The sequence below is a fragment of the Eretmochelys imbricata genome, chromosome 1, assembly GCF_965152235.1.
Source record: "Eretmochelys imbricata isolate rEreImb1 chromosome 1, rEreImb1.hap1, whole genome shotgun sequence".
In the NCBI taxonomy this organism is placed as follows: Eukaryota; Metazoa; Chordata; order Testudines; family Cheloniidae; genus Eretmochelys; species Eretmochelys imbricata.
In genome coordinates, this window is record NC_135572.1 from 297,891,032 (window position 1) to 297,917,931 (window position 26,900).

Below are 26,900 nucleotides of genomic sequence, written 5' to 3' on the forward strand. Positions count from 1 at the left end.
TATTAATACGTTGCAACATAAAAAACATGACATAACTTGCCTCTGATGTATGAACTACATCCCGGTCTACCAGCTCAGCATCAACAGCCATAAGGATTCTGAGGTACAGATCTACTCCTTGAGGGTTAAGGTCTACTACTGATAGAATATCAAAAAAAAACTTGGGCCATTTTGTGAGATATTCAGTGACAAACAGCAATGCAAAGACTTGTGCTGCTTTGTTGCGAATAAAAGTCTTCTCTGGTTGGGGATTCAGCATCTGGGAGAAATAGAATATTTTCTTTATATTTCTTTTACACATTAGAAGAGAATAACTGACTGATTTCGTTGTCCCCCTGTACTTAATCAACGCAAACACCATCTCCCATTTCACAGTTATGCAGATTATGTGAAATACAACAAGTGTGCAAAAAAAACCAAAAAAACCCTTTCCCCCCCAATAATCTTATATTTTAAACATTTTTAATGCTTTTGAAGAAGATTCAGTTTAAAGACCATTTAGGTGACAATATTCTTCCTATATGATATGGAAAAAGGTGCTCTGTGCAGTTGAAAAAAGGAAATCATGTAATTTTTGACAGCAAATACTATCTTGGCTATCTTGATGGTTTGGAAAAAAAGAGCTTTACAAATACAAAAACCACTTGGTTCTCAACTTGTGCTTTGTTACCCCAATTGGCTGCTGTTTTTGCAGGTGATGAGAAGCTGTTCCCAATTCTCCTTTATTCAGAGAACGAACTGGGCAGGTACCAAATTCCACCATCCTTCTGTTACTATACATTTTTCTCCTCATCTCCCTTCACAAGCTCCTTAGCATGTAGCAGCCTTCTGCAAAGGGAAACTAACTAGGTACACTGACCCATATTAGCAGACTTCAAGCAAGCTACTAGATGCCACTTGCTATAACTAATTTTAGAGAGCGCAAGAGGTGAGCGAAATGAACACTAACTAATAAATGCGTATCAACTGCTGTAAGGTGGAAGTATGCCCCTGTGCCTGGTCTACAATGGAGAAGGTGAAATCAGAAAGGTGGAATATCTTTTCAAGAGAGGAAAGACAAGTGATTCTGCCATTTACCCCACAAGTCTAACTTCAATCTCTAATAAAATAATAAGACTAATACACCATGAAACAACTGCACCTTCTTTCAGAAGTTTAGTGAAGAGCAGCAAAAGTGGAGAGATTTAATTAAGAGTTAAAATATTTAGAGTTTGGCTGAGTGTTGACTAAGATGGGTTCTATGTAGGCATTTATATCATGCCTATCACTGTGATATTGGATAACAGTTTACAAAAGGTTACGTGTTTCAAGAAGGGAGAGAAATAATTTAGTGCAGAAACAAAGGGAGATAATTGGGAGTGCAGTTAAGGGAATATTCAAAAAGTCTTCTTCGCAATGATCTATTTGATCATGGCAGAGTATCCCTAGGAAAACTCTGGAAATTGTATTGCTTGACATTTAAAGCTACACTGGACAAACTACTACTCAATATACCAGAGACGTATCGTGCATTGTCAAACAGATGGACCAAGTAATCTTTTTTGTCTCTATATGACTTTTTCCCACCCTCCCAGTGGCCAGAAATTAGGGCTGATGGACAGGAGTCTCCAAAAGAGGAAGAAGGATGCTCCCAACTTCAGGCAATGAGAGAAGAGTGGAAGTTGAGTTATATCCCTAAAAAAGAAATCTGTAATGCTCCAAAAGAATTGGCATAACTGGTTTCTTAACTGAGGTGTAGGATAGGAATAAAAGCAGAGATAAGAATTTAAATATTATTTTAAGCACATTTAATTACAAACTTGTTTTCAACACAAGAGGTTTAAAAAAATATAAAACCTGAAGAATTATAATGTCAATCATATGTCTGAATACATTTTTCTATCAGGTAGCTCATCTTTTTATGGGGTACATAGGAAGCAAGCTTTACACCTAGTTTCAAACCTTTAATCTGGTACCAGTTAGTAACCCTGAATAAGCCTGCTGAACATTATTAATTGTTGTAAAAGAAAAAACATTTACCTGAGCTTGTAGCCACGTTACAAGTGTTTCCCTGATTAGCTGCTGTTGGACTTCAGTAAGTTCAGAATATCTGAAACAAATCATTCTGATCAAAACTGATCCTATATCTTGTTAGTTTGCTTACTTCTGGTTCCAAAGATTAAAAAGGCAAAAGCTAAATTACTTAGACATCTGTATTGCCTTCATACACAGACTGTTCTGTGCAATCTACATAAAATCTTACCACAGAAGGAATTCTCTTAACTGTTTGCATATTAGGGTTCTAAATCAAAGTTTAAAATACTTTCTAGTAACCTATTTAATGAAAGCCATTCTGCACCATATGGGAATAATTTTACTTGTGTGTGTCAGATTGCCATAGCTTTTCTACTACACAATTGTACTTCCTCCCAGTCTTCTAATATCACCTTTAACACATATAAGAAAAAAAGGGAATTTGTCTATGCTGACTGGGATTACTATTTTTAATTAAGATTCAAATGAAAATTAAATTGCATTAGACATTAAAAATTAATTCATTGTCTTAATTGTGGTTATTCCTTAACTGTGAGCAGTTATTACAATATTGTATTTACATCAAAGCCATTAGTTATCCCATTTGACATTAATACTGAAGGACCGAAGGGTAGTTTCAACTACCACTATCATTGCTCTCTGTTGCTAAATTCAGTTTTGTCCTGATTAACTTACCGTAAGATACGGAATTAAAGATATATAAAAATAAAACACACAAATAAAAGTATCATAATTGGAAGCAAAACACCTTCATAAATAAATGTATTTCCCCACTATTTAAGAATAATTTTACATTTAAAAAAGTAACAACATAAGCCAAACCTACAGTATCTCCAACAAAAACTATCACTTCTAAGGCCAAAAAACAGTAGTAAATACAACACATACAGGTATAGAAGTTAATTTATGTAAGTTTAATGGGAAAAATAGAATGTATATGGCCAAGTGCAGACTTCTCAATGCAATTAATATACATTGTCGTAAAAAGCCAAAATAACTAACTGAAAAATGGCTAAAAGTTTGAATAACCAAGTTTCCACTGTCTACTTTTTTAAGTAAAAATATTTTGAATATTACTGATGAAGCTTTTAATTTCTTTCCACAGATTGAGCGGGAAAACAATTGTTCTATACACTATTACTATAAGAAGAAAAGGGTTTCTCACTTGAATTTAATTTGATGTTCTATAACTTGAAAGCAGAAGAACTTGATGTGATCATCACTGGAATTAGAAGAGAAAATGCACGATCAGCACAATGGAAATATTGCAGCCCATTTCTCCAGGAAGAATACGCTCCTGGAACTGTGCAATCAGTTATCGATTCTTGTGAAGAAGAACTGCTCTACTATAGAGAAGAAAATCAGTTCTATCTGCTGCAAAAATTTCAGAGTACTTGACCAGTCATGAAAATGAGCACAGTCATTACAAATACACATTATCAAACATACAACCAGTTTTGATTTTTTTTTTCCTTTTTAACAACTCATTTGTTATATTGCCTCATTTATTCAATTGTTATATTTTAACTATAGCACACAGTCAAGGGGTGCTTTACTTACAGAATTTCATGCAGAGTTAAAAGCTTTTTTGTTTTATATTATGCTGCAAAAGATAAGAGTCTAATTCCAGCTCCTTGCAGCAAAAAAATTTTAAACCCATCATGATGACATCCACTTGAGTCTTCAGCTGAGTCACTATTGAACGTAATGGTCGGGATGGTTTACAAATAGCAACCACTAGCCTGGCTTCAGCTTTCAATTGTACTTCACCTAGTGCTTAATTTCACTTATTACAAAGTGATTGAGAGGTGGAAACCAACTCAACTATTTTTATAAACAAGTTCTGAAAAGTTTGGAGTACCATCACTGTAAGTGAACCATTAAAGGAAAGCTGTAGCGGGCCGTTAAAACTGGAGAGGGGTTGTAATGACAATCAAGAGAACTTTAAAACAAATTATGACAGTCTGAAGACTCCAACATGTTCCACAGTAACAGAAATAATTTGAAGCTAAAAATCATCACTGAACGTGGGACGATATAGTTATCTCATGCCAATATAACCTATTTTTCTTGACAAAAAAATTAAAGACACCAACAGCACATAGTTTAGTTTTAACTTTTTTTTTTAAATAAAAATCACATTTTTAATCCCAGTAAGGCATTTCAGAGTATAGTACCTAGCTGTTCCATCTTGGGCAATAAAAGGCTCTACTCCTCTCATGATTCACTATGTACTAGAGGCAGAGCAAACACTCCATTCCCTCTCATGGTTTATTCTTGAGTTACTGAATTTCACATAATTTACAGTGTAACAAATATTCTCCCAAATGGCAAATACCAGGAGAAAGATTTTAGCATGACATTAAAAGTTCAAAACTTGTGTACATACAAGAAATTAAAAACTGATAGATTAGAACTCAAACAGGCTAGGTCATCAGCAGGTCTATTTCCAAACATGTTTTTTCACTCAAGGAGGTGAGGAATGGGAGTGCTGCAGAAGCAGAATACCAAAAAAAATATTAATATTCCTGAAATGTTTTGCCCCTTATTATTGCGGACGTTAACTCTTCAACATTTTATGCAGTAGGATAAAAGTTACTTTTAGAAGCAAATTAATCGCAAAATCATACTTTAAAGAAATGTTAGGGTTCTAAATGAATTTATTTTTTGTAGAGCATTTTGAAGTTAAAGAAGAACTGGCAATTACAAAAAGCAAGCAAATTTAAAAGATGTGATTAATATCCAAAATAGCCAATCCAAGGACATTTAATACAACTTAAAACAATTTTTTCTTTTCTAGTTTCAACATCCAAACTCTGATGAAATGCCTAGCAAGCTAATGATACTTCAGCCACAGAACCTGGCAGTAACCAGCCTAGAGTGACAAGTTAAATGCCATTTAATGCAGCTTTTCAAAGTTACCTTATCTATCCCACAAAGTTGTGTCATTCACAAAGGATTTTTAGGAGCGTAACATATACCACAGGATTTGCTGCATCTTGCCCTCAGTCTAGCAGAGTTCAGAGGTATAAGAAAGTCAACTGCACAAAGCATGTTCAGTAATCCCACTGAGCAAGATCTGGCAGTCAGTTTGTGTCTAGACATCAAACAAAAAACACCCAATTTAATGTTTTAAATTAACATGTTAAATGTCCCTCAACCTGGTTAACTGTGGTATATAATTAAGTGTTCTGACCATATTTATCTTTACAGGTACCCTCTGAAGGATCTTGTTTTGGCCATCTGTTGCTGAAAAATGTCAGTCTATATTTGGCAAATTTAGTCTCAAAATGCCAATTTTTCAGAGTTTGTTTTTAACAACCATTGCATGCTCTTCTAAGCCTCAGATCACTGGACGTCACTAGAAGTGGCATACAGAAGTAGTAAGCCACCATAAGCTATTTCATCATAACGAGACATTTATTAAGCCCTAACCTCAGTTCTGCGGATACATTAATTCATTAATTTAAAATCTAAAACAGAGGTGTTTAGTTAAAATATATATACATATCTGCTGCTGCATATTAAGGGTGCAGTAATAATTTCATGAGAAACAGTGTGGCCTATTCTCAGCACACAAGTGGGTTTAAAATAAGGTGGTGTTGGCGCCCACTCACCACTGGCTTGCTGTAGCCTTCAGTAAGCCTTGGAATTTTTCAAAGTAAAACTCCAACAACCTAAGGAGTGGAAATTTTGTTTCTCCAAGTACATAATGAAACATTGCTAACGCTTCAAAGCATTGTTTAACTGAATTTGGCAAAAATGTGTGTATGAAGATTTAATTTTCCTATGAAAATTGCCATTTTGATATATAAAATGGCATTTTCCCCATTAAAAAAAAAAAATGCAGCCCTGATTATAGTAGAGCACTGAGACTACTCATTTTTTGTGTGTTTTTAAAACAGCTATGTCAAACTGCCAAATAATTTGGACCAACTTTAACAACAAGTCTGCTTCTAGGTGGAAATCTTACACTATGTGTAGCTTCGGCATGGAGCCAGTTATAGGAGAGTTCTAAATCGATGACAGAAAGGGTCAGTTACAAAAACACTAAAAAAGTAGTTATGTGCACACATTAAAACAGATTTATAATAAATCAAACCCATTTATACAATCTGATTAGCAACAAAAAAAGCCATAAAGAAGCACAGCGTTCAGAATACTTTTGAGAATAACTATAAATCCATAAAAATAGTTTATTACCTGTATATCCTTTGGGCTAATGCTTCTGCACAGACCTGCCAAGAATCTTGGGAGATCTTCAGCTGTTCAAAATAGGCCAATGCCTGCAATCATCCCAAAACATTTTATTTAGAATTGCCAAGGACCAGGTAAAGCATGTGTAATTCCAAGCAAGTTCATGATCAAAAGGTAAGGGAGGTGTCATTTGATTCATAAAAGCTCCAGAATTATAAATTCCCTGGTGTCACCCTGTAGTGTTGGGCAGGGGGACTTGCTGCCCACTCCCCCAGCTCCAAGTTCTCTGCTTGATGGAAATTTGGATAATACTGTGTCATCAGAAATGGCTGAAGTTGAGTATCATTTGAAAGCCCCTTCTCCCATAAACACAAACATGTACCAAACATGACAAACACAGAACAACTATGTAGATATATAATCAAGAAAATGCTTTTTAAAAAAATCAACATTACTATTTTACATTTTTATTTGTAGTTTAACAGTGTCACATCAAACATGCAGCCCTCGCAAAATTAAAGTGTGGCCCTCAACTGACTCTTATCAGTTAATGTTCAGAACATAACTGATTGTTTTATTGTTATAGATGATTATAAATGGAAGGAATGCTTCAAGATGATCTGACATCAGCAAAAAAACCGTTTACTGGTACTGATCATCAGCTTTATTATGCCCCAAAAAGTTGTAACAAGGCTGGTTAAGATGCCAGCATCCAGCCAGAAATTACGGGAATCCATCTGCAAATGGTACGCACATAGTTACATAATATAATTATAATCCCAAAGTATTTTATTAAAGCTCCTTGTTTTTACTTTGGTTTTGACCATTTTTAGGCATCAATGGGAGACTAATAATACTGTCTAGTAGCTGAATCTTCGGAGAATGCCACTGCAGAGGACTTAAACACAACACTCTGTGGCACCTTATATGCTATAAGAAATGCACCCATAACCTGAATTTGGCAAGGCTGGAGAGGAAGTGTATTGGGCATCAGGAAAAGTTCAAGATGCCAAGGCAAGTGCCAGCTGTGACCAAGATTTGCCTTATTCTAGGTCCCAATGCATGCATTTCGAGAAGAACACCTACTTCTGCAGTAAGCCAAAAGCATCCATGAAACACAGTTTGAATACATGAGACAGGTGAAAAACTGTATGAAGCAGAAAGAACGAGGAGTACTTGTGGCACCTTAGAGACTAACATGCCTCCGATGAAGTGGGGTTTAGCTCACAAAAGCTTATACCTAAATAAATTTGTTAGTCTCTAAGGTGCCACAAGTACTCCTCATTCTTTTTGCTGATACAGACTAACATGGCTACCACTCTGAAACCTGTAGGAAGCAGTTATCTCTTAGCAAGAATGCTGCATGGAAAGTAAAGGGGAACACTGACTCAAAAGATGTCCTCACACGACACTATATCACATCCAGTGACACACTGAGAACATATGTAAAATGTTGCATCGAAAGGTAAAAATAACAGAAACAAATACTGATTTTACTACTGCAAACTATGCAACTCATCTGGAGTTCATAAATTGCCTCACAGAGGCTCTAATGCAGAGGTGGGCAAACTATGGCCCGCGGGCCCCTCTGGCCTGGCCCCTGAGCTCCTGGCTCAGGAGGCTAGTCCCCAGGCCCTCCACTACTGTTCTCCCTCCCCTACAGCCTCAGCTCACTGAGCTACTGGTGCAATGCTCTGGGCAGCCAGGCAGCGCAGCTGCAGAGCCACGGCCTGACCCAGTGCTCTGTGCTGCGCAGTGATCTGGCTGGCTCCAGTCAGGTGGCACGGCTGCAGCGCCGCCAGCCACCGGTGCTCCAGGCAGCGCAGTAAGGGGGCGGGAGCAGAGGGGGTTGGATAGAGGGCATGGGAGTTCAGGGTGGTGGTCAGGGGGCAGGGCGGTCATAGGGTGGGAAACAGGGGGGTTGAATGGGGGCAAGGGTTCTGGGGGGGCAGTTAGGAAGGAGAGGGGGGTTCAATGGGGTGGTGGGGTACAGTTAGGGGATGGGGGGGTTGGATGGGGCAGGGAGAGAAGCTGGAGGGGACGGATGGGGGCAGGCCCTCCATACAATTCTAGAAACCCAATGTGGCCTTCAAACCAAAAAGTTTGCCCGCCCCTGCTCTCATGGGTGGGAAGGTGGTGGTGATGGCCAATGCAGAGGCTTAGTACACAGAAATATGTGCTCTGAACAGGATTAAAGGGGAACAAATGCTTAGCAGAAAGCCTCTTAAAGCACTTATTGAAGATCACTCTGGGATATGGACCAGTTTTTAGCAATCTTATCTGTGGAAATGAATCACAGTGAATATCTTTAAAAGCAGCAAAAGCCATAGCGCTATCAAGAGCGGAAGAAAGAGCTGTCAAAGGTAACATGAAAACTGTTTGTGGCTGCTAAATTTTTACCAAAAATAATTTTGTCCTGTAGTATGTGGGAGTTTCAGGGATTCATGGCTGACGTCGAACCTGTGTGACCTGCACTATTTCTTTAAGTGGTTCATTGGTGGTTGTAGTGACTGCACCAAGTGTGACAGTGAGCAGGTACAGCAGAAGGCTGCCATTTTATCACAATGCCTCATGTACAAGTGCTTGAGTGAAAGGCAGGTTTCCAACACATACATGACAACTGTGCAGCATGTGTGTAATCCACCACTACAATTGGCTGCTGATTTAACAATTCATTCGAAAACTAGTAAAAAAATTGTGCAGCTTCTGCGCAGCATTGACTCCTCCACTGACGACAAAGTACTCCACCATGAGACTGCAATTGCAAATGAGGCTCTTGGACACATGTAACGGAATGAAGGGTTGTGCATTCTGCCAGACCTTGTCAAAGGTAGGTTTATATTTTGTGCTGCCAATAACTTAGACTTCCTTGAAGATCCAGCAAATAGCAAAGGTACCTTTCATGCTACTGTTATGGTCTGCTACCAGGAGCATATTAATGGGGACTAGTCCCCCTTAAGCATTGTCAGGACCAGCAAAAGAACTGTTCCTTTAAGGAGGTTCCTGACCTCATGGCTCACTCTCTTATCAAGGTCCAAAAATTCTGAAGCCAAGAAGTCCAGTTTTCAATGAAGTACCTTGACCTCACTTGGTTATTGTGCAAAAGTGGGATGCACTATTGAGGTGAAAAATCAGAGTATAGCTTTAGCTGAAGAGATGGAAGACATACCCTCAAATAATCCCAACACCCAGGACAGAAAACCATTTCAGGAGAAAGGTACATTCCAAGACAGCCACCCTTTAACTTGCCACTACACAGGATGTCAGAGTGCACAACCCATGTATGCTCCTCCTGTCAATCATACTTGCTAGCCCCACTGATCCCTCAATTCAGTTAACATTCCTTACACACCTTGAACACATGAACAAATACATCTGCAAAACTGAATCAAAATGTGTTGAGACACTAAACATGAGCCTTTACAGGCCTGTTCAACAGCTAATAGTGTCCCGTAATGATCTCTGAAGGGTGGATTCTATGTCCTAGCAAACTGTACACATTCTTTGCAGAGATATGTGCAACTGGCTCTTTCATTGATGGCACTAGTATCCTTGAGATCTGGGAGATTTTGTACAGCAACAATACTGTGAACCAAATTCTAGTAGGGAGAAAGCTGCAACTGCTATAGAATCATACACCTGAACACTCGATGCCCTTCAAAAATGCTGCCTACATGTCTTCTCTGAAAAGCATACTGATGTGTGAAGTCACTTCCCAAAGGGCACAGGACTTGCAAGATCAGTTCCACACATTCCATGTATGCTCTCAATGACTTTTCAGCATAGCAATGATAAATGCTATGGCTGAGGTACAGGCTCTTGACAAACCAGAAACTTAACACCTGCCGAGATTTGTCCAAACACTGCATTATGAGACTGCTGAGAAAATACTAGACCTATGATATCTACCTTGCGTTTGACACATATGCAGAAGGCCATTTAAAATTTATCAGAAAGGAGAAACTCCATGGTATCGTACCTGTCCAATACAAAATAACTGACTCCATGAATATCTCCTATGTCACAGTGAAGAAACTCTTGTCTTGTACTCACACAAAGGGGAAGTTAACTGCATACCTTGCAGGAAAAAACTACAGCATGTGAACAATTGCTCAAAGAATTTCACTGTGGCATAGTGTAATGAAGCTGCTGCCTCACACAATTCAGTGGAGTTTCTTCATAGTTCCCGAAAGAAGGCTGACACTATATTTATTTTGCATGCCATCAATGCAACAGAGAGGTGCTACTAAACTCCAAATTTTTGCATAAGACACTGATGTCCCAGTGTTCTCTGAAAGACACTACCCAAGATTCCCACAAGATTGTTTCTGTGCCTACTGTCAGGGAACAGAATCACCATATATCCCTCACAGATGTGTTCCTATCACTCAGACCATTAAAAGACACCGCACTGCCAGGTTTCCACACACTTTCAGGATGTGACACTACCAGAAGGTTGGCTGGAAAGACCAGATTATCTTACTGGAAAGCACTGGATTCAGCCTCTGAAGACTCTCTCCTTGCTCTGAAGGTGCTCAGAACAGCTGAGACAGTCACTGATGATCTTTTAGGTGCACTGGAGGCATTCACATGCCAAGTTTACTATTTTGAAGACCAACAATATGATGTTTTCAAAGAAGCTCACAAACTGAGAAAATTGACACTAACGAGTGGAACATTTATATATGCTATCAAGAAGACAAATTATCAAGCAATGGAATGGCTCCAGGATGACTGACCACGTCCAAAACCACCCTCCTTTTCAGGCATGGATGGGTCTTGGAGGATGGACTGATCACACCAGTTATATGTGAAACACAATGCACTCTTGAATCAATACTTCAGCTAATCAAATGCTCATGTGCAAAGCCCATGCTCGCTACCTTGCAGATGTTTGGCCAGCAGCCTGCCTTGTACAGAGACAGGCAAGAGCAGCATGGACAAGAAGTCTAGCGGTGGAGCCCTAAATGAAGTGGACACTGATGAGGACTTAGATGAATAAATGTTTTTAGTACTACATGTCAAGTCTAACTTCTCTAGTATTACCAAAGATCAGTGTATTTTCTTACGCAAGCAATGCATCCCTGTATTAAAGTATAATTACAAAACCAATTATTTTTAAACATGTTCTCAAATACATAGCTAAACTGTTCTAGGTTTGTCATGTTTGGTAATGTGTTTGCGGAAGAAAGGGCTTTCAAATGACACTCAACTTGATCCGCTTCTGACAACACTTATCAAAATTTCCACCAGAGGGCCTGAAGCAGGGAGCCTTTGGTGAGAGGGGAGAAGTGAGTGCCCCCTGCCACATCACAGACGATGGCACCACTGAAGTTATTATTCCATAGATGTTTACGAATCAACTGACACCTCCCTTACCTTTCTATCACTAATTTGACCACAAAATGAGATTTTACTACATCATACTCCTATGATCTGGGAAGCTGCACAATCACAGACATGCACACACTTCAGATAACATCTCTTGAGCTGTCCAGTAGGCTTTGAAACTTGTCATGCTGCAATGGCTTTTCCTACCAGCTAGGAGCACCAAAGCAATACAGTAACTCCTCACTTAACGTTGTAGTTATGTTCCTGAAAAATGCAACTTTAAGTGAAACGATGTTAAACTAATCCAATTTTCCCATAAGATTTAATGTAAATGCAGGGGGTTAGGTTCCAAGGAAATTTTTTGGGGCATATACTATACTGTACAATACTGTACTGTAGTTGGGAAGTGCCCCTGGCTTACCTCACACAGGCACAGCCCGCTGCAGGCAAGGATGCTAGGAAGCACCTTCGCAGCAGCAGCAGCAGCAGCTTCCCCGGAGAAGAACAGGCGCCAACTTTGCTGGGGGATGCTCCAGGCCCACCTCTTCCCATCCCCGTTCCATTTCAAGGCCCACCTCTTCCCACCCCCACGCCACCTCCTCTCCGGAGCACGCCGCATCCCCACTCCTTCCACCTGCCAGAAAGTCAAATGCTACCAAACAGCTGTTTGACAGCACTTAGGACTTTCTGGGAGGACCTTCCCTCCTCCATCCCTGCTCCTCCCCCTCCCTCCCAGAAAGTCCTAAGCGCCGCCAAACAGCTGTTTGGCGGCAGTGAAGTGCTGGGAGGGAGGGGGAGGAGGTGGAGAAGAGGAACTTGTGCAATGCTTCCTTGTAAAGTTGCTGCTCTTCCACAGAATCTTACAAGCAGTAGACAGAGCAGGCAGCCAAACAACGCTATAAGGGAGCATGCAAACTTTAAACAAGCATGTTCCCTAATTGAGTATCGACGTAACTTTGAAACAACGTTAAACGGGAGGACGTTAAGTGAGGAGTTACTGTACATCTTATAGTGGTCAGGGAGAAATGAGCTGCAGCTTACTGAAAATTTTACGTGACCCAGCATTTGTTGATTTTAGGTTAAAAGTGCTGTAAAAGAAGGTTTTAAGTTTGTGTTGATAGCCACACATGGCTGTATTTAAAAATGTACTAAACTTTAAACAATATAACTTAAGATAATGTGTACAACAATTAAAAGCTGAAAAAGGAGTCTGAGAAATGGAGTTTATATTTAAATTCTGATTAATATTGAACCATATTCTTGAAGAGTGCTGTTATGTAACTAGTTTAAACTACACACTAATAGTACATAAGCCACAATCTACCTCATAAGTGTTCAACAGAAACAATGAGTTTTAAATGTAATCTACTGAATGAAAAACAAGGATGAACTACAGTGAGTAAAGCCATGCTTAGCATGGCAGTATTTATATAGTAAATGGTAAAATAGTATGTATGTAAAACGAAGGACTGCATCTAGCATGCTTACATAATGACAATACAATTAAACATTCCCATTACGTTCTCTTTACTTCAGTTACCTAAATAATCAGACAAATCAATAGGATATTGGACAGTTGCATAGTAACTGGCTGCCATACCTAATATGGAGGAAAACAAACTTACCCTTTGCCTGAAGTCTGCATCTGCATTTGGGTTTAGCCCTAGAAGGGCTTGTTCATCCATCTTCGTTGCTATACTTTTTGTTTCCTATTTTTAACTGGTTTGCCCTCTTCTCCTACAGTAGAAACTACAAACATCTGCAAACAGGAAAAAAAAAAAAGCAAAGTTGGAAGAAACAATATTCGCTAAAACACATCAGCAAACTACCTCAGCATAATCACAGCAGAAGTATCACCATTGCCAGCATGCATGTAAGCCTTTAAAATGCACATGAGCCACACACTAATACATATGGTCTACTGTAGACATTAGGACTTCATGTCCTTCACTGACACCACTTATGGCCCAGAAAATATTCCAGCTTTCCTTTTATACTATGAACAAATTTAAGTTTTTCATACATTTGAACTTTCATCTTGTAATAAAAACCACAAAAGAATTTCCTGTCAATTTAACAGAGAAGCTCCATATCAGAAAATCTGTATTTAATTCAAATACTCAGATTCAAATTTACAATGCATAGAGAATGTTGGGTTTTGCTTTTTTTTTTTTTTGGTCACCCACATTTGATTCAAGTGCAGTATTAAGCTATTACTTTTTAAAAAAAAATACGATTTTCTAGTATTTCTAACCTTATGGCTGTAATAATCAGCAACTTCAATTACTATTTCTACTAATACTTTATGGATGTGTTGATAAAAACCTACCCTCCATAGTAGTCAAGATATTGAGAGGACTTGTTCCCTAAAACTGCACATAACACATCCTACCTTTTCCTGAACAAGGTGATAAATTAGCTACAAAATACATTTTATTCAGAAAGAGTCCACTTATTCTTAGGCAGTGGTTTTCAAACTGGGGTACGTATACCTCTATGGGTACAAGAGCTCTCATCAGGAGGTAGACGAGAAAAATCCGGTAATGGCGGACAATACATTTTATTTAGTAAGACTTGACAATCTAATCATAGATACATTATGACCTTATGTGAGATGTGGGTATGTGGTAAACTACAATATTTGGAAAGAGGTATGCGGCCTAAAAAGTTTGAAAAACCACTTTCTTAGAGTGATGCAAATTTACTTGAAATGCTGCTTTCTGGAGTTCTGAATAAAAAAGAATTTTCAGATTGAATAAACTACGAACCCTGCAAACCAAGCTGTAGAAATTGTGTTAAAAAACAACAAGATTATTCTCAGAACAAATGCAGAATGAATATACAGGCCATTCTGCAAAACTCAGATTTCGCTTGAAACCCTACCAAATATAGTGGACAAACCAAAACACTTGCTTAAAATATCCAGATGCCATTAAAGCAGCAGGGTAGATTATAAAAGTTATGTCCCAAAGGATGTTCTCAGGCTATGTCTACACTACCGCTGTAAGTTGACCTAAGCTACACAACTCCAGCTATGTGAATAGGTCCTACACCACGGGAGGTCGACAAGAGAAAGTCTCCCATTGGCTTACCTTACCCTTCTCGTCAGGGATAGAGTACAGGGGTCAACTGGAGAGCGATCTGCAGTCGACTTGGCGGGTCTTTACTAGACCCGCTAAATCGGCTGCTGGTGGATCGATCTCAGAGCATCGATCCCGGCTGTAGTGTAGACCTGCCCCTAAGTCTGTTCTCTTCATTTGTGTGATATAATCTACTGTAGGCCTGACAGTTTGTAGGAGGTTAGGGAAAGGAAGGAAGACAACAGGAAGAAGAGATTAAGTTAGAGGAAACCATAGTTAAAAAAATGCTTGAAACCTTATTGGTAAAGTCTCCCATTTCTTGGTATTTATGTGTTACACACATTTTCCTGCTGGGGCTCCATTGTCAGGGGTAAGCCATAGTGCTAAACGGCAGGATCCAGGTAGAGGGAAGCCCTGTACTTGAAATTAAGACAAAAATACATTTCTACTCAGCCCTTTATATAGTGTGTTATAAAAATGGTGTTATGGAGGGCAGCTGGATGGTTTTTAATAGATAAAACTGAATGCATGTATAAAGCTTTGTAATGATGAGCTACCTACATGTAACAGGCACAACTTTTCTTATGAAGTGAATTTAGTCCTTAAAGGTTCTGACAGAAATGGAAGCAAAAATCCTCAAAACAGGAATGGTGTATAGGACAACAACAAGTTTCCCACATTACCCCACATTATGCCTTTATCCTGTGTTGGAGAGACGATCTTCATGGATTTAAAAAGTTACAAGGGCTAACTTTTTAAAAAACTTTTTTGTTAGAAATAGCTCCCAAAACAAAAGGAAGATTACAGATCATTTCTTTTTTTCAATTTTTATTTAGTCCATTAGACAGCATTTTGCACAGTCAGTTTGTTTCCCCATCTTGCCAGTTTCTCCTCCTTCTGTAATTATCTTGCATATTAACAGGAAACATATTTTAAAATATGATCATAAGACTACAAACATGGCAAGGAGACTCAGAGGCAAGTTTAGGACCCAAGACTGCTTCAACTCATTTTTGGAAAGAGACAAGATTTCAAGAGATCTCCCTTTCACGAACAATAGACATGAAATGTTTCATTTCTTATTAGCAAACCTCTAATCTGTCTACTCTAAGACTTTTCAAAACTGTTTAAGGGTTTGTAGCTTTCTCAATTACAGATTTTTCAGCCTTGTTTTAGAGCAATTGCACTAACAATGCAATAGCGTCTAAGAGTCCTGTGGCACCTTATAGACTAACGGACATATTGGAGCATGAGCTTTCGTGGGTGAATACCCACTTCGTCGGATGCATGTAGTGGCCACTACATGCATCCGACGAAGTGGGTATTCACCCACGAAAACTCATGCTCCAATATGTCTGTTAGTCTATAAGGTGCCACAGGACTCTTTGACGTTATTACAGATCCAGACTAACACAGCTACCCCTCTGAAGCTTAACAATGCAATGTGGATCTGGGGCTTAATAATGATATCAAAAATCACAGAAACAATCTTTCCACACCACCTACACTTTTGAAGTTCATAGAAGACTTTTTAAAAGAAGTTAAAAGGTCTAATAGTAAAACCAAATAAATTCATATTGGAGGTAGTTCTGAACTTCTGGGCACAAAGTCTCCTTAGGCCAGGTCTACATTAGAAACTTTTAGCAATGTCTGTTAAGGGGTGTGATTTTTTGTGAAATGTGCTAGTGTAGATGTGGTTATGCTGGCATAAAAGTGCTTTTGCCATTATAAACTGCATCTACAGTAGGTGATTTTCAGGCATAGCTACACCAGCAAACCTTTTCCAGTTTAGACTATGCTTTAACTACCTTATTATTTCAATAGTGCTGTAGCAAGGAGGCATGGCCTCCCTCAGAGAGCGGCAGAGAGGGACCACAACACACCCCCTGTGGGCCAAACCAGGAGAGCAACATCCACCCCCACCCCAGAAACGGAAGGGGTGAACAGGAAGGAGACATACAAAAGGCAGGTCCTGCAGCTCAGTTGGAGTGGAGCAACCATATGAGATGGACATACCCTGCCTACTGCTGGAGCCTGCAAAGGAGCTGCTGGGGCAGCCTCCTGAGAACTGGCCAGAGCTCCCAGCCGAGCGAGATGCCAAGGAGCTGCCGCCTGTGGCCTTCCCAGAGCCCCCCCCGAGACAACAGACACAGGCACATCCAAGGGGGAGAGTAGGAAGCAGCCCAGGGAAACCAGGCAACAGTCTGATTAGGAGCTGACCTGATCCAAGGTCCGTGTGTTCCTGGTGGATCCCTGCTGACCCAGTGGCAGACCACTCTGCCACTGTTAGGGCCTTAGGCTGGGACATGGTGGAGTTGGGGGACCCGTGTCCCCACTGCCCACTGCCACTCCACCCCTGGAGTGGCAGTACTCCCCCTCCTTAGGCCAGGAGACCTGCGCTCCGCAGGCACCCTTACCTGAGCCTCTAGACTTTATTGGAGCTCACCCTTACCTGGGGCTCAGACTACTTAGCCGCTCCTCCCTGATTGCAGGCCAGAGCCTACGCATTGCTTTCAGGCCAGAGCCTGCCCATTGCTTTCAGGCCCTGCCCTGACCGAGAGCCTGGGGCTCATTAGACTGCCTTACTGTTCTGCCTGGCCAGAGAACCGGGGCACTAGGTGCAGTTAATTCCCCCCTTTGAGCTCACCTTTACAGGTACAAGATAGCAAGGAGGCATGGCCTCCCTCAGAGACTGACATGGAGGGACAGCCACGCAGCCTACAAGTAGGGATGTAAAAGTTTGCTTATCGGTTAACCAATTATTCTTACTGGTGTTGGTTAACAACTAAACCCTGGGCATGGGGCTGGAACACCAGGCACCGGGTCCCACATAAAACATGGGGGTGCTCCAGCACCCCCCACACCTCTAGTTCCCCGCCTGTGTGAACTCCTTAATGGTTAACCATTTAACCAATAGCATTTTAATACAGTAACTCCTCACTAAAAGTAATTTCATTTCACTTTTAGCAAAAGAAGCTTCTTCTGCCGGTATAGAAATATGTTCTTCATTTGGACTAATTCATTCCAAATTGAGAAATCGTTTGGGACCAGAAAAAGCAGGAAAGCTTGTTTTTCTTTTCTAGATTATGAACCAACAGGAAAATGAAGGTGAAGATAACCAAATTAGCTGCAGAAACCAATGTTTTAAGTTTCTTATATTGACCTGGCTGACATATCTATTTAATTTTTGTTGGTTTTTTTTTTTTAAATTTCATTTAACTATTTTAGTTAAAAACCATTTTAACAAAAACAAACCTGATTTTTAAAAACTTGAATGTTTAACTAAATTCAAAAATTCATATGCTTGTTTTGTTAAAATATTATGTTTACTGTTGAAGAAAAAAAATCCAGAATACACAACATTGTTGTTTTAGTTAAATAAAACAATTTAAACGTCTGCCTGTTGATGTTCTCCTCCTAATACAGCATGGCAAGAAAGTCCTCCAAATATTCATGATGAACTATCTCCAGTTCAATAGTTTAACGTCCCAATGATTTCATAAATATCTGCTTCAATTACCTTTGGTAAATGAAATAACCAAACAATCATTCATTTTCTGATATAGCTGTAAAACTAATCTGAAAAGTTTTCAGAATAAACATATAGTGTGTACCTTCTAAAAATGAAACCTACATCAATCTGAGTTGTGAAGAAAATGTATTAAGGTTATAACAACCAACAAAAATGCACTTTCATGTAGAAATCCAGGATTAAACTGCGTCTTCCTGACTAGTGATTTAAATCAATTTGATTTAAATCAAATCCACCCTGAAACTCTTTACTAAAAATTTTAGTTTGTGTAGTTAACTCAAATAGTTACAATGTATTGGGCCAATGCAAGCACCATAACATGAAAAGTAACTCCTGGGACTACAAGATTTTATTTAAGCAGATAGTTTCTTGTGCAGTAATCCATTTTAATCAAAAATAAATGACATTTTTCTTTAAATCAGCAGAGCTGAATAGTCTTTTAGCAAGCACTTATGGAATGCTTTAAGAAAAAATAGTTACAGCGCTCGGTGGCAGGGAGTCTACCACTTCAACTAGATCAGTAAAACTTGTGTGTAGGCAAGCCCTAACAATACAAATGCTTACAGACCCTGGACTATAGAGGTTTAATGATTAGAAAAACAGACTAGAATAATTAGTGATGAGAGAATACACTACTCAAAGCACCTATTCTGTGCATGTAGGTTAGTGTTTGATTAACAGGAATGGTGACAAGGAGGACCAGTGGTATGCTCACCTAATCCCCTTAAGTTTTTTTTCCATTAGTCAATGGTTGTAGAACTTCTAGTTCATCTCCCTTCAAATATACTAAAAGGGATGTCTCTCTAGCATTCTTGTCAAATCTTTGACATGGTACAAGCTTTGCAGCAAACATAGGATGTGAAGCCACTTGCTACCTCAGTGCTTTAGGAGTTTATAGCCACATTGGATCAAAAAAAAAAAAAAAAAAATTAAAATCAACATCCTACAGTCTAGGATTGTTCTTAGAACTTTAAACTGGCCTAACTAGAAAGTGCTTCCACAATAGACATGTTTAAGTACAGTAATTCCTCTCTTAATGCTGTAGTTATGTTCCTGAAAAATGCAACTTTAAGTGAACCAATGTTAAACAAATCCAATTTTCCCATAAGATTTAATGTAAATGCTGGGGGTTAGGTTCCAAGGAAATTTTTTGGGGCAGACAAAAGACATTATATACTGTACAGTACTGTACTGTGGTTAGGAGGTGTCCCTGGCTTACCCCACACAGGCACAGCCCGCTGCAGACGATAATGCAGGCAAGGACGCTAGGAAGCGCCTTGCACAGCAGCAGCTTCCCTCTAGAACAGCAGGAGCCAACTTTGCCGGGAGATGCTCCAGGCCCGCCTCTTCCCATCCCCACTCCACTCCAGGCTTGCCTCTTCCAACCCCCACTCCACCTCCTCCACAGAGCACGATTAGTACTTTCCGGGAGGGAGGGGGAGGAGCGGAGACACGGCACTTCCCCGCTCCTTCCCCTTCCTCCCAGAAAGTCCTAAGCATCGCCAAACAGCTGTTTGGTGGGGGGGAAGCACTGGGAGAGAGGGGAGGAGGAGGAGGAGGAGAAGAGGAACTTGTGCAATGCTCCCTTGTAAAGTCGCTGCTCTTCCACAGAATTCTACAAGCAGTGGACAGAGCAGTCAGCCAAACAACATTATAAGGGAGCACTGCACAACTTTAAACGAGCATGTTCCCTAATGGAGCAGCGACATAACTTTGAAACAACGTTAAGTGGGAGCACGTTCAGTGAGGAGTTACTCTATCATCCAATCTACCCCTTGAAAATAAGCCATTGTAAACAAATACAAGCTTATTAAACTCAATTTGATTCACAAGAGAAACTTTTAGACAAGTTTCAAACTAGTCACAGTATATTTGAGGTTAGAATAATTAACAAATAGTCTGAAAGAACCTAGAAGAAAAGAACTCTCAAAAGAGATTCAATTCCAGCAAGCACAGAAATAGTCTACATTAATTCCAGTCCACGTTTCTTTCCCCTGCTGGCTTCTTCAATCCAGACACTCCAGTTTTGTAGGCAGAATTGTGTCTTTCTAAGGAGCTCACCATATCAGCATCTCACCACCATTTACACACAGTTTAGAAACAGCAATAATCCCCTGACGATAAAGGAACAAAATTGTGAAACCTCATTTCCTGGAGCAACAGATTTAAGACCTTTACTCAGGTTTAGGGCTGTTGATTAATTAGTTAACTCATGCTATTAACTCAAAAAAATTAATTGCAATTAATTGGTTTTAATCGCACTGTTAAACAATAGAATACCAATTGAAATTTATTACATATTTTGGATGTTTTTCTACATTTTCAAATATATTGATTTCAATTATAACAGAATACAAAGTGTACACTGCTCACTTTATATTATTTTTGATTACTAATATTTGCACTGTAAAAATGATTAAAAAGTATTTTTCAATTCACCTCACACAAGTACTGTAGTGCAATCTTTGTCATGAAAGTTGTAAATGTAGATTTTTTTTCTTACATAACTGCACTCAAAAACAAAACAATGCAAAAAAACTTTAGAGCCTACAAGTCCACTCAGTCTTACTTCTCATTCAGCCAATCGTTAAGACAAACAAGTTTGTTTGTATTTATGGCAGATAAATACACTTCTTATTTACAATGTCACCAGAAAGTGAGAACAGGCATTCGCATTAAGACTTTTGTAGCTGGCATTGCAAAGTATCCACGTGCCAGATATGCTAAACATTCATATGCCCCTTCATGCTTCGGCCACCATTCTAGAGGACATGCGTCCATGCTGATGTCACTAGTTAAAAAAATAATGCATTAAACAAACATGTGAATGAACTCCTTGGGGGAGAATGGTATGTCTCCTGTTCTATTTTACCTGCATTCTGCCATATATTTAACGCTATAGTAGTCTTGGATGATGACTCAGCACGTTGTTCATTTTAAGAACACTTTCATTGCAGATTTGACAAAACATAAAGAAAGTACCAATGTGAAATTTCTAAAGATAGCTATAGCACTCGACTCAAGGTTTAAGAATCTGAAATGCTTTCCAAAATCTGAGAGGGACAAGGTATGGACCATGCTTTCAGAAGTCTTAAAAGAGCAACACACTGATACGGAAACTACAGAACCCAAACCAACAAATAAGAAAATCAACCTTCTGCTGGTGGCATTTGCCTCTGATGATGAAAATGAACATGCGTCGGTCCACACTGCTTTGGATTGTTATCAAGCAGAACCCATCATCAGCATGGACGCATGTACTCTGAAATGGTGGCTGAAGCATGAAGGGACATATGAATCTTTAGCACATCTGGCATGTAAATATCTTGCAACACCGGCTACAACAGTGCCAGGCGAACACCTGTTCTCACTTTCAGGTGACATTGTGAACAAGAAGCGGGCAGCATTATCTCCTGTAAATGTAAACAAACTTGTTTGTCTGAGCAACTGGCTGAACAAGAAGTAGGACTGAGTGGATTTTTAGGGTCTAAAGTTTTACATTGTTTTATTTTTGAATGCAGCTTTTTTTTGTACATAATTCTATATTTGTAAGTTCAACTTTCATGATAAAGAGGTTGCACTACCATACTTGTATTAGGTGAATTGAAAAATACTATTTGTTTTTTTATAGTGCACATATTTGTAATTTAAAATAAAGATAAAGTGAGCACTGTACATTTTGTATTCTGTGTTGTAACTGAAATCAATATATTTCAAAAAGTGAAAAACATCCTAAAATATTTAAATAAAAGGTATTCCGTTATTGTTTAAAAATATTAATTTTTTTTAATCACTTGACAGCTCTACTCAGAGTATGTTTACATGATAGAGCCTAGGCCAGCATAGCTGTGTCACATACCCCATTAAAGTAGATGCAGGAGTAGTAGGGTTCCTACACTGACAGAAAAACTCCTACCACCTCAAATGATGTTAGCCATGTCATCAGCAGCCCTGTTCCATTGACATAGCTGCAACTATACTAGGTGTTTTGTCAGCATTGTTATGCCAGTCAGGGGTAAGGTTTATTTTCATACCCCTGACCAACACAGCTATGCTGACAATCTTACGTGTAGGCCAAGCCTTAGAAGGAATAAAATCTAGGTGGGTATATTTCCTAAAGGACTCATCCAGAGCTATTCCACTTCCATGAAGGCTTGCATGAACTAATCAGTCTTGCAACAAACTCTGGAAGTGGCCTACTTAGGCTCAGTTTCAGGCCTAATATACACTTAAAAGTTTTGCGGGCACAGCTAGGAATTGGGGGGGAATGGGGGAAACGTACATCCCTAATACATAGAGCTAGCTGGCAAAAGTCCTGGAGTAGATGCAGTTACTCTAGCAAAAAAGTCCTTTCATTGGTATAGCTTATTTCAATCAGGGAAGTGGTACAGTTCTTTTGCAGGTATAAACTGTGTCTACACTAGGGGTGTTCACCAGTATAACTATGCTGGCAAAACCTTTCTAGGCCAGCACAGTTATACTGAACAGAAGGATAAACAAAAATAAATCTGCGACTAGGGTTTTTTATTTCAAAAGGGCTGACTTTCAAAAATTAAGGAATTAGTTAGGGAAATGGATTGGACTGAAGAACTTATGGATCTAAAGGCAGAGGCCTGGGATGACTTTATGTCAAAGCAGCAGAAGCTATCAGAAGCCTGCATCCCAAGAAAGGGGAAAAATTCATAGGCAGGAGTTGTAGACCAAGCTGGATGAGCAAGCATCTCAGAGAGGTGATTAAGAAAAAGCAGAAAGCATACAGGGAGTGGAAGATGAGAGGGATCAGCAAGGAAAGCTACCTTATTGAGGTCAGAACATGTAGGGATAAAGTGAGACAGGCTAAAAGTCAAGTAGAGTTGGACCTTGCAAAGGGAATTAAAACCAATAGCAAAAGGTTCTATAGACATATAAATAAGAAGAAAACAAAGAAAGAAGAAGTGGGACCGCTAAACACTGAGGATGGAGTGGAGGTCAAGGATACTCTAGGCATGGCCCAATATCTAAACAAATACTTTGCCTCAGTCTTTAATAAGGCTAATGAGGATCTTAGGGATAATGGTAGCACGACAAATGGGAATGAGGATATGGAGATAGATATTACCATATCTGAGGTAGAAGCGAAACTCGAACAGCTTAATGGGACTAAATAGGGGGCCCAGATAATCTTCATCCAAGAATATTAAAGGAATTGGCACATGAAATTGCAAGCCCATTAGCAACAATTTTTAATGAATCTATAAACTCAGGGGTTGTACCGTATGATTGGAGAATTGCTAACATAGTTCCTATTTTTAAGAAAGGGAAAAAAAAAAAGTGATCTGAGTAACTACAGGCCTGTTAGTTTGACATCTGTAGTATGCAAGGTCTTGGAAAAAAATTCTGAAGGAGAAAGTAGGTAAGGACATTGAGGTCAATGGTAAATGGAAAAAAATACAACATGGTTTTACAAAAGGTAGATCGTGTCAAACCAACCTGATCTCCTTCTTTGAGAAAGTAACAGATTTTTTAGACAAAGGAAACGCAGTGCATCTAATTTACCTAGATTTCAGTAAGGCGTTTGATACCGTGCCACACGGGGAGTTCAGTTAAATTGGAAAAGATGGGGATCAATATGAACATTGAAAGGTGGATAAGGAATTGGTTAACAGGGAGACTACAGCGGGTCCTACCGAAAGGTGAACTGTCAGGCTGGAGGGAGGTTACCAGTGGAGTTCCTCAGGGATCGGTTTTGGGACCAATCTTATTTAATCTTTTTATTACTGACCTCGACACAAAAAGTGGGCGTGCGCTAATAAAGTGTGCGAATGATACAAAGCTGGGAGATATTGCCAATTTAGAGAGAGACCGGGATATCAATCAGGAAGATCTGGATAACCTCGTAAACTGAGAGATGAAATTTAATAGTGAGAAGTGTATCATCATGCATTTAGGGATTAACAATAAGAATTTTAGTTATAAGCTAGGGACGCATCAATTAGAAGTAATGGAGGAGGAGAAGGACCTTGGAGTACTGATTGATCACAGGATGACTATGTGATATGGCCATGAAAAAAGCTAATGTGGTCTTGGGATGCATAAGGCAAGGTGTTTCCAGTAGAGAAAAGGAGGTTTTAATACCGTTATACAAGGCACTGGTGAGACCTCACCTGGAATACTGTGTGCAGTTCTGGTCTCCCATGTTTAAGACGGATGAATTCAAACTGGAACTGGTACAGAGAAGGGCTACTAGGATGATCCTAGGAATGGAAAACCTGTCTTATGAAAGGAGACTCAAGGAGCTTGGCTTGTTTAGCCTAACCAAAAGAAGGTTGAGGGGAGATATGATTGCTCTCTATAAATATATCAGAGGGATAAATACCGGAGAGGGAGAGGAATTATTTCAGCTCAGTACCAATGTGGACACAAGAACAAATGGATATAAACTGGTCATCGGAAAGTTTAGACTTGAAATTAGACGAAGGTTTCTAACCATCAGAGGAGTGAAGTTTTGGAATAGCCTTCCAAGGGAAGCAGTGGGGACAAAAGACTTATCTGGCTTTAAGATTAAACTCGATAAGTTTATGGAAGAGATGGTAGGATGGGATAACATGATTTTGGCAATTAATTGATCTTTAAATATTTATGGTAAATAGGCCCAATGGCCTGTGATGGGATGTTAGATGGGGTGGGATCTGAGTTACTACAGAGAATTCTTTCCTGGGTATCTGGCTGGTGAATCTTGCCCATATGCTCAGGGTTCAGCTGATCGCCATATTTGGGGTTGGGAAGGAATTTTCCTCCAGGGCAGATTGGAAGAGGCCCTGGAGGTTTTTCGCCTTCCTCTGTAGCATGGGGCATGGGTCACTTGCTGGAGGATTCTCTGCTCCTTGAAGTCTTTAAACCATGATTTGAGGACTTCAATAGCTCAGACATGGGTGAGGTTTATCACAGGAGTGGGTGGGTGAGATTCTGTGGCCTGCATTGTGCAGAAGGTCAGACCAGATGATCATAATGGTCCCTTCTGACCTTAATATCTATGAATCTACACTAGGGGTGTTCACCAGTATAACTATGCTGGCAAAACCTTTCTAGGCCAGGCCTACACTAAAATGTTAGTTTGACCTAGCTACATCGCTCAGGGATGTGAAAAATCCACACCCCTCAGTGACACACTTAAGCTGACCTAACCCCCGAGGCAGACAGAGCTCAGTTGATGAAAGAACTCTTCCTCTGATCTTGTATGGCCTCTCGGGGAGATGTATTAACTACAGCCCCCTCCACCACTGTAGTCTCTACACTGAAGTGCTACAGTGGTACAGCTTCAGCATTTCTAGTGAGGACATACTCCTAATGCAGACAAGGCAGGTCCACACTACAGAATTACTTCAATATAACTACATCACTCAGGGTGTGAATAATCCACACTCCTGAGCGATAGTTATACTAATCTAAATGCCGGTGTAAACAGCTAAATTTCTCCCCCCGATATAACTACCACTCCTTGCAGAGGTGAATTAACTATGCCAACAGGAGAGCTCTCTCCTGTCAGCATAGAGCATCTTCATTAGAGCGCTACAGCAGCTCAGCTAAGCTGATACAGCATTTCAAGTGTAGACCTACTCTCAGTCTGATCTTCAGTGATAGTTAATTCTACAAACAATGACTCTCTCCTGAGAGCATCCTGGCTGCCACTAGAAAGTGAGAGTTCCCTCAGTCTTAGAAATAGACTTGCATAGACTGGGGTTCTCAAAACATTTTTTGTTGGCCTCAGTGCAGGCACCAACTCTTGCTGGTGGCTGCCCTGGAGCTGAAGCCCGAGCCCCTCCAACCCTGAGAAAGTGGGTCAGGAACTCCACGGCCACCTGCTGAGTCCCAGGTTCCTCTGGTGCCACACACACCAACCCATGTGTCTCCAGAGGCACTACCCGGAGCTCCCTAGGAGGCTGTGCGGTGCAGGATACCGATCCCTGCTGCTAGTGCCAGCAAACACTAAGGTGGCTCATCCAGGAGCAACAGCTTGGTGCTGCAGGGAAGTGCCACTGCTTTGCCTCCTCCCCTCCCAGGAGGCTGTCGTGGCCGCAAAATTCCACTGGTGGCCACATGTGGCCATGGTGGAGGCATTTGAGAAACGCTGAACTAGCAGACCATTCTGTAGGAGTAACACTTTCTCAATGTACTTATGTTGCAATTTTGGACAGGTCAGTTATTTCCTTAGAACAACAACTTGCTTTAACTATTCATATACATTGTGTAATACAAATTTGATGTAATAACCCACGTGTAATAATTCTTCAATGACACAGTACTTAATGTAAGAGTTGTACCTCTGCCTGGTGCTCCTGCTAGCAAGCCCCAGTATAATATAAAGTTCTCATGTAAGACAACATTTTGAAGCTCTAGGGTAGTATTCTTAGTACAGCATGTACTATTAATTAGAAGTTATTACATTTCAATGAAGAATGCACAAAACCTTACTGGAGCTCATCATAAGGGCTCCCAAACCAGAATCAGCCACCTTAACAGGAAATTACATTGGAATGAAAGAAAATTAACAGAATAAGTCTGAAGTGATTAACTTCTTATGGTGAAATAGGGTTCTCTACCTCCTCAATGGCTGTACTAATATTGCTTCCTCTCAAAGACCCCAACACCACCATTATTTAGTAACTCAAAGGACTGCCAGTGAAAAAAGCGAGGTATTTCCACCCCATTATCCCATCTCAGGATGGGAAACAGAAGTAATTCAGTTA

At 39.9% G+C, this 26,900-nt stretch overlaps 1 protein-coding gene across 1 annotated transcript in view; it reads right to left on the minus strand.

Moving 5' to 3' along the window:
* The window catches only part of XPOT (exportin for tRNA), a 70,150-nt gene that overhangs the window by 41,389 nt on the left and 1,861 nt on the right, over positions 1-26,900 (minus strand). Inside the window, exons 2-6 of the mRNA XM_077833444.1 lie at positions 13,188-13,321; positions 6,238-6,320; positions 3,200-3,256; positions 2,020-2,089; positions 41-259 (exon numbers count right to left, since the gene is read on the minus strand). Coding sequence (XP_077689570.1) covers positions 41-259; positions 2,020-2,089; positions 3,200-3,256; positions 6,238-6,320; positions 13,188-13,247 — 489 coding nt within the window. The 5' untranslated portion in view covers positions 13,248-13,321. The remainder of the gene's footprint in view (positions 1-40; positions 260-2,019; positions 2,090-3,199; positions 3,257-6,237; positions 6,321-13,187; positions 13,322-26,900) is intronic.